General features: G+C 36.4%; 1 protein-coding gene across 4 annotated transcripts; it reads left to right on the top strand.

Moving 5' to 3' along the window:
• The first annotated feature begins 4,234 nt into the window (after nt 1-4,234).
• Nucleotides 4,235-8,510, top strand: LOC105038021 (tubby-like F-box protein 8). 4 transcript variants are annotated; one of them, XM_073250925.1, is made up of 7 exons: nt 4,235-4,468; nt 5,703-5,773; nt 5,870-6,063; nt 6,260-6,351; nt 6,508-6,595; nt 7,321-7,453; nt 7,547-8,510. In XM_073250925.1, the coding sequence occupies exons 4-7, from the start codon at nt 6,283-6,285 to the stop codon at nt 8,277-8,279; spliced, it is 1,023 nt and encodes a 340-aa protein (XP_073107026.1). In that variant the 5' UTR covers nt 4,235-4,468; nt 5,703-5,773; nt 5,870-6,063; nt 6,260-6,282; the 3' UTR covers nt 8,280-8,510. The 4 variants fall into 4 exon arrangements, with proteins under 4 accessions (XP_073107026.1, XP_010911991.1, XP_073107025.1 ...); XM_073250924.1 differs by adding an exon at nt 5,568-5,604 and having other exon boundaries at nt 4,239-4,468; nt 5,870-6,351; XM_010913689.4 differs by having other exon boundaries at nt 5,870-6,351.
• Nucleotides 8,511-8,945: the final 435 nt, after the last annotated feature.

The raw sequence follows: 8,945 nt of genomic DNA, 5'->3' as shown, positions 1-8,945 counted from the left end.
TCATCCAAAATTGAAAATTGGATAAATTCCATACCATAAATAAACTTTTGATTAGCAACAAGCATGATTCAAATTTTGGACCCATCATGATTTATTCCACCACCTTGTGATGTACGTAATTTCATTCTTATATCACATTATATTTGATTAGGCGACCAACCTTGTATTCTTTATAGATTTCCGTGTGTCTCTTCCCCCAAGCCATAGGTGCCCTTCCCATGTATCTACCTTAGGTTTTGGTACACGTGGGAGAGCCTGGTCCGTGGAAGTAGGTCAGACATAACCAACCCCCTAAGAGCATGAAAGAGACAGGATCCTAACATAAACCTCGGTCGTGGATCTTTACCAAATAAAAATATCCTGTGAAGTGCCACATTCTCGTTCTAAAATGGCTTGTTGGGGGAACACTGACGAGAGACTTGTAAAGGAGATATAAGCCTAAACCTATTTACTCACACATTCAATAATTGTTAATTAATGTAAAAGAAAGTCTGAAAAATCATTTTATGCTATTTGATTTATATTTTTTATAATTAATATAATTTTATATAATATTTTTTCAAATAGTGTACACATGTTAGTCTTCTCCCATACCACAAGAGAGACAAATAGAGTATGTTTAATGATTTGAAATAAATATATAAAACGAGACATGGATGATCCCCCCAAATCTCAATTGGTTATAAGTTTCTTATTTTAATATTGACTTACAATAATGGAGATTATGCACTAAGCTTGTATGGATATTTGATGTCTTTCCATGTAATTGTAAAAGATGCGTTCTCTAGGCATCCCACTCTTTTTAAGAACATTTATGTTAGCATCTTTTCTTTTGAGCTCGTAGCAAGGTTTACCATTTCAAGATAACATTTATTTGATGATATGTGTGAAATATTCTTTATGGTGGAGGTTTTTCTTGACTCTAAGATTCTTTACAGCCCTGGGAGACGGCTAGAAAATTAAAATATAGGTATATAATAGTAAAATTTTGTGCTCAACTTGGTGCTCAAGAATATAGAATGCATATAAAAGAAAAGGTATGGATAATTTTTATTCATTAACAGTTTGACTTTTTACACATACTTTTTTTTTGGTCAGCATAATATATAGTAGAGAAAAATGAATAATCACAATTTATCTAATATTGAACTTGATAAATATAATATTTTAATCAGTTGGCAAAATTTTTGTTAATGTATGTATGGCAAAGTGCATCGGGTTCGAGTCACGGTAGATATTGGGGCTTTGATTAAATAGTAGGATACGAATGATCAGGAGGAAGCTGATCCTGACGGTCTAAGCGCGGGTATTGGAAGCGGTTTCTGATCCGCTAGATTTCGATGGTGCTGGGATGACGTACTCATCCGTTGGATTCGCCTATATGGTAGGGAGGATGATTTTTTCTCTAATTTATCCTCCGAATCGAATATTATTCAGTGAGATTAGGGCCCTTATGGCCACTCCTAGAGGAGATAGCAAAATCGGGATACCCCCTCCCAACCCCTTTTGTTTTACTCAAAAAAAGTGCACCGTTGCTTACCAAGCAACACTAGGACATAAAATGAGCAATCTTATCTTCTCTATGCTTGGTGAAGAGTAACCAATAGTTACCAGCAATACAAACAAATAAATAAAACAAATGAAAAGATATATTATGATGACCTAAATATGGAGATAAACCTACACACATTTAATGTAGAGTTAAACCTACACTCATTTAATGCAAGCATGGCTCGGTTTGAGTTGGATTTTTTATAAAAAAAATGGTTGATCTTTTTGTACAATATCAATTTTAGATTACATGAATCTCAAAATATTCTAAGTTTTTCTTCTATCTATCTACATAGATCTCGAAGCAATCATTGTACAATCCAATGTGCGACACCGCAAGAGAAGATATATCATTCTTTTGCATGAATATACAATCCGAAATCAGTTTAGTGAGACACAAACTACTGCATGATCGTATAAAAGTTAAGAAGTGCATGAGGAGAGATGTCAATCTCATTCTTCAGCTTGTGATATAGTTTTTGGATCAAACACATCAAATGTCTAAGTTATCAAGTGGCAATATTCCTAAGTAGCTGTCAAGTAAATTAAGTGTCATAATGATAGAGATGACCACTACTAAAATGAATGCAAATTCCTCCGATAGTGCCTGTCAAACACATACCTTAATATGCCGACAGAGACAAGTAGAATATACTAAATTATTTAAAAAGACGTATACAACATGAGACACTGATAATCCACTCAGTATTGGTCATAAATTTCATATTATAATATTCACTTATGATGTTGTTTGGTGTCCTTCCTCTTAATCGTAAAAGATGCCTTCTCCAGGCACCCCACTCCCTTTAGGACCACCCTATATTAGCATCTTTTCTTTTTACAATGTGTTCATAGCAAGTTTTCCCAATTCAAGAAATCATTTATTGGAGGATATGTGTGAAATATTCTTTTTGGAGGAGCTTTTTCTTGACTCAAGATTCTCTGACGCTATGAGATGACAAGAAAATTATTGAAATAAAGATATACAAAAAATTTTACGTTCAACTTGGTGCTTACGTCCATATGAAAGAAAATTGGGATAAATTTATTAATGTACTTTCATTTTGGTTGGCATAATATGTAATAAAGAAACATTAATAGTCAAGATTTATCTAATATTGACCTTGATAAATATAATTATATTTTTGTTGGTTGGTAAAATTCTGGTTAGCATCAAGTGATACTAGAGCACAAAATGAACAACCATATCTTCTCTATATTTAATGAAGGATAATCTAAAGTTGGCATACGACACTGCTACACCAACATAAATAAATGAAAAGATATGTTATCGTAGCCCAAACATAGAAATAAATCGATACTTATTTAATATGAGCTGTCTCCTTAAGACACAAATGATCGTATGGCTACATAGGTGGAGATGCCAATCTCATTGGCCCAAGATCAAATGTAATTATTACCTAAGTTATCGAGTAGCAATCTACTTAAGCAGCCAAGTAAACCAAAGTGCCATAACGATAGAGAGGGGCAAAGTTGCAAGGTGTTATATCAAGTAAAGGTGAAGATTAGATTAACTATAATGGGGTCATTTTCTAATTACCACCTCGAGGGGCCTCGAGGTTTGGCTTTCATTAAAATGTTATTTTTCCCTATCTCATCGTAATATTATATCTTTTGACTTTTAAATATAAAAATATATAATTTAAGTGAAGTGTTTTTTGTATCTTTTCTTTCTCTTTTCAAGCATTTTGGTTGCATTGGAAATTAGTATCATGTTTGTACACTAGGGTATAAAACGCATAACACTTAATCCATTGATTCAACAATGGCATGCACATTATTTCCTGTACACTATTTATCCGTAAGTTGTAACATATTGCATGATCAAATTAGGCACCGATAAAAAAATAATATTAGTAAAAAAAATTATTATGATAGTGATATTGATTTAGATCCAAAAAAAAAAAAAAACTTATACACAAATCTATTATATATCTATATATACACAAATCTATTACAAACGGATCATCTAGATATTTCCTTGTTTGCCAATGTATATTTCTACAAATCTATTTATAATATTATAATAATGGTAATAATAACAGCTTTTATTAATCGTGCAACTTTAGTGCATAAATAATTTCCCAAGAGTGTGGATGGAAAGGAAACTTAGATTCCTTGGGGAATGATCCGGTGGTATCCAAATGCCACACCGGAGCCTTCAGTTGCATGGTAAATATAGGAATTTTATATGGTATACGTGTGAAGAAAGATATTAGAAAAGAAAAATTCCTCATAACATTAAAGCAAAAGAAAAAAAAGAAAAAGAAGAAGAATAAAAGAGGGGAAAAAAAAATGCAAAGGAAAAGGGTTGATTTCCTTTCCTTGAGAATAAGATCGGCGAAAAGCCCGCAACTTTTTCCCCAACCCCAACGCAGCAAGAAGCGAGCCTCTGTTCCATCATGCCTCTACAACCCCTTATCCCAATCAATACTCCCAATAACACAAACTGTTCAACATGGAAAGATTTGTAATTTTTGTTGAACCTATGTTAATCTAAATCAGCCAACAGGAACATCTTAACTGAAGCGACGACAAACGGAGCCGTTAAAAGGCGCCGTTAGTCTTGCGAACCCGTTACGTAACGGAACGGAAGTCAACTGCCCCAGTGGACGGAAGGCGACAAAACTTTAAGAGCCGCCTGTCTCTTTCCCCCATCGCTCGCCCACCTTTTTCTTCTTCCGCTCCCTCGCTCCGCCACCTGTGAACTGGATTGAACGAAGCTGTGAGATCCGTCGAGAGGGAGAGAGAGCCGGCGAGAAGGAAGGGATCGAGGGGAGAGAGGGGGATTTGGAAAGGAGATACCTTTCGTGCGATCGGAGCGGTGGTCGGGGTATAAAGATTCGATTTTTAAGGTTTTCTTGGGGGTTTTCCATCTCGATTTGGAATTGTTGAGGTAGATCATTGATTTCGCTTTGTTTCGATAGGTGCCATGGTTTTGAGTTGTCTGCTTGTGTGCCTGATGGGGTAAATTTTGTGAATTTTTTGAACATAATGGCTGTAAATCCTTTTGTCGTATGTTATTTTTGATGTTAGTGATGGTTCGCTAGGATGTTTTAGGGTTTGAAGTCTGCAAGGTTTTATCTTGGAGCTATTTTCGGTTGTTTTCCGAACATTTGCCAATGTTTCCTTATAGATCTCTTACTTGGGGCGTACTGTGAGGGGTTATTATTGCTTTTCTTCCATATTTGGGAATAATTACTAAAATTCTTGTGAAAGATCAAAAATTTGTCCAATTAAATGGCCCGTAAGTGAAATTTCTGCTTTTTATCTTACTCAAGAATATGGTCTAGTTAGAGAGAAAGTACCTAATTTCGTTACTATTTCCAATTTTTCACTTCTGCTGCTTCTCTGGGTGGAAGATTTCTTTAAAAAATAAAAAGAATAAATTAAAAAAGATCTCTTTTTGTCGATTTCGATAGTTTCTCTTGATCCCAAGGTCAGTTGAGACATTTTTGGCATCCAATTTACTGTGAATCATTCATTAGATACTGGTAGTTATGATATTGTGGATAGTGCCGAGATTTTGTTCCTTGTTTCTGTTGCACAATTACCAAAACATTCGGAGGTGTTTTTAGTCATTTTCTCCATTTTTTTTTTTCCCCTTGAAGTTTGGTTTCCCCTTATTCTTCTGGCCCAGATTTGTTAAAGAGAGAGAACTAAGCTTGATGCATCTCTGTCATGACCGATTGTAATTTATTGATATTGATTTATGATGTCTTTGATCTTAGATAAGCTATGTGCAGATCAGCAAGTTTAGTTTCAATGAGTTTTATGTCTTCTTTCTTGGCATCTAGTTTGGCCAGCTACTTATATAGTCATATGCAAAGAGGAAAATACTGTAAGACTAATTATTTGATTGAAGCCATGCTATAACCAATTCCTTCTATGAGTTTTGGGTTGTCCTTGCTTGTTATATCCAAGCTTGTAGCTTTTTGATTTAATTGTGAATTATCTTATATACCAGTTATGATCATATCATCTATTTTAACCAGGATTTGGTAATCTTTGCTTTGTCTTCTGTCAACTATGGTCAGTTCATGATCAGCATTTTTTCCACCTTTTAAGATTATAAAATTTACGACTGGTTGTTCCTTTTGTTTTTTCATTATTTTTTTCCCCTTTTGCAGCCATCTATATCTGGTGTGTTTCTGATTTGAAGGTTTTCCAGTTAAAACAGAACATTAAAATTTGAAGCAAGGTACAAAGTTGTCTTCTAGTTCTTCTATTATCAGAGTTATTTTTTGTTTCCTTCCTTGTTGAAGTATTTGAGAGAGTCTTTCCACCTCATGTGCAGGTTGATGTACTTATAATACAAAAAAAAGGGGCGGTGGTCCTGAGACGAGAGAAGCTGTTGTTTGTATGCCTATTGGCCACCTCTAGTGATCCTGGGTTGCTGCTTTGTTTCTTCAGTTTGCCTAGATGTCGTTCCGCAGTATAGTTCGTGATGTAAGAGATAGTTTTGGCAGTTTGTCAAGACGTAGTTTTGAGGTGAGGCTTTCAGGCTTCTCAGGTCATCACAAGGGAAAATCGCAGGGTTCAGTGTATGAGCTGCAAGACCAGCCTCCAGTGATCCAGCAGAGTCGCTGGGCTTGCCTTCCTCCTGAGCTACTTTGTGATGTAATTAAAAGGTTGGAAGCAAGTGAAAGTACGTGGCCATCACGCAAGAATGTTGTTTCCTGTGCAGCTGTTTGTCGATCATGGAGGGAGATGTGTAAAGAGATAGTCAGAAGTCCAGAGTTTTGTGGAAAGCTTACTTTCCCAGTATCCCTGAAACAGGTAATGTTTCATTTCTGTTGTCATGTGATATTATACCCATATATTTTTTGAAGTTGTACTGAAATTATAGGACTGCACTAGCAGGAGAATGGTTGTGATACTGATACCCATATATGCAGCCTTGTTAAGCTATTAACTTCTGCTTTACTTGTGTAGCCTGGGCCTCGAGATGGAACCATTCAATGCTTCATTAAGAGGGATAAATCAAAATTAACTTATCATCTCTACCTGTGCCTCAGCCCTGGTAAGCATGTGCTTCCTTTTCATTGCTTTTCTTTTTTAATGTTGATCAAATCTTAACAATCTTTCAGTGTTTCCATGAGTTAGAATTATGTTCAATTTGTGATCGAACAAATAAGTATGTTATCTATATTTGATGATGTTCATGCATTATAATGCCAATATTTGATATCAGAAGTTCATGTAACACCAAGTTCCATCTGTCCTCTTATGGGGACATTGATGAGGGAAAAAAGATATTCTCTTTTTGCATAAAGGAAAAGAAAGATACTCTCATGTTTCTTTACCATGACTTTTCTCAAGTGTTTGACAATATTAATGAAAACCTGCTATTTTCACCGAATATTTTGGACATAGAATAGCTTGATTCAAGCAGGAAAGTATATCAGGTTTTGCATAGGCACCAATATTGTTATAATTTTTTTCTTGTTCCATTAGAGGTATGCTTCTGTTCATCAATTTTCTCTGTTTGTCTTCTCTGCTTCTATTGGTACCTCCCAAGATATGGCCATCTTTTAGTCATAGCAACAATTCCTTGCCATCTATAGAGCTCATTTACTTAGATAACTTTCGATGCTGATGTGCAGAAGTATGTATGTTGTCAGTTATTTGTTTTTACATTTAAGCTTTAATGATTCGTTTCTTGAAGGCTTTATACTTGTTTCTAGGGACCAATAATTTATGTCTATTTTAAAGACTAAATGTATGTGATTTTATTTCATTATGTAGCTGTGGTTGTTGAGAATGGAAAGTTCCTCCTATCTGCAAAAAGGAATCGCCGGACAACCTGCACAGAGTACATTATATCGATGGATGCTGAAAACATATCAAGATCGAGCAACACTTATATTGGAAAGTTGAGGTATTTGAAGTTGGTCGCCTGAACATGTCTGCATTCTTATATTCAAATCACATCACAAACCTTTGGTTTAAATGCTTCCATTTTGGATTACAGGTCGAATTTCCTTGGCACGAAATTCATAATCTATGATACCCAACCACCATACAATGGGGCTGCCCTCTGTCCACCACCTGGACGAACAAGCCGCAGATTCTACTCCAAGAAAGTCTCTCCAAAGGTCCCATCTGGCAGTTACAACATAGCTCAGGTGACCTATGAGCTGAATGTTCTTGGCACAAGAGGCCCACGGCGGATGCACTGCATCATGTACTCCATTCCTGCTTCTGCCCTTGAGCCGGGTGGCACAGTCCCTGGCCAGCCTGATAACCTCGTTCCTCGCTCCCTAGAGGACTCATTCCGCAGCATGTCCTTCTCCAAGTCCTCTATCATGGACCGTTCCATGGATTTTAGCAGTTCTCGCTTCTCTGACATCACTGGAGGGATCCAGGAGGGAGACGAAGAGGAGGAGAACAAGGAGGTGAGGCCTCTTGTGCTCCGCAACAAGCCTCCTAGATGGCATGAACAGCTGCAGTGCTGGTGCCTCAATTTCCGGGGCAGGGTTACTGTCGCCTCCGTCAAGAACTTTCAGCTCATTGCCGCAACACAGCCTGCTGCAGGAGCTCCCACATCATCACAGCCCGCACCATCTGAGCATGACAAAATCATTCTGCAGTTCGGCAAGGTGGCAAAGGATATGTTCACCATGGACTATCGCTATCCACTCTCGGCCTTCCAGGCATTCGCTATCTGCTTGAGCAGCTTCGACACCAAGTTAGCATGTGAATAGAACAGTGAAAGCAGTGGAGAAAAGGAAGTTTAATTACCAAAAGAAAAGGCAATAGTTTACAGAGTGGGCATCCACAATGTATTTGCTGTTTGTTGTTGATTTTTCTTGGTTGTTAGTGTATCGGGCACTAGCCTGCAACTGGCTTTTGAAGCATTTATCTATCATCTGTTCACTGAAGTCCTCTGCTATTATGACAGCCTTTGGATGAAGTGATCAGGTGGTAGTTCCATACGATGCGTTGATGCTTTGTGTGTATCTTCTTCATGTTTTCCTTCAGCCTGCTTATGTGAAGATTTAACTAGTAGTCAAAGTAAATAAAATAAAATAAAATCTTCTCAGTCTTATAAGCAGAGGAATGTCTTGAGAAATTTTAAATTATTTTGATTTTTAATTGAAGTTTTATATGGTAAATTATTCAATTATAATCATATAGAATTTGTACTTTAACAGTTTATATTAGGAAAATATTGATACATGTTAGAAAGACTAATTATATGTCCATCAATCAATTTTTATCATTTTTTTTTTAAATGCTATGTTTGGAATGAAGATTTCTATTATGATAATATGTGTATGATATTAGTTGGACCTGGTCCACTTAATAATTTCTGCAGCAGGAGGGCCTGGTACTGGCATCCATGGCACTTTTGTTCTTCCTTTTGATCT

The sequence above is a fragment of the Elaeis guineensis genome, chromosome 1 (genome assembly GCF_000442705.2).
Source record: "Elaeis guineensis isolate ETL-2024a chromosome 1, EG11, whole genome shotgun sequence".
In the NCBI taxonomy this organism is placed as follows: Eukaryota; Viridiplantae; Streptophyta; class Magnoliopsida; order Arecales; family Arecaceae; genus Elaeis; species Elaeis guineensis.
Note: the sequence above shows the minus strand (reverse complement) of the source record. Positions and strands in the feature narration are given on the sequence as shown.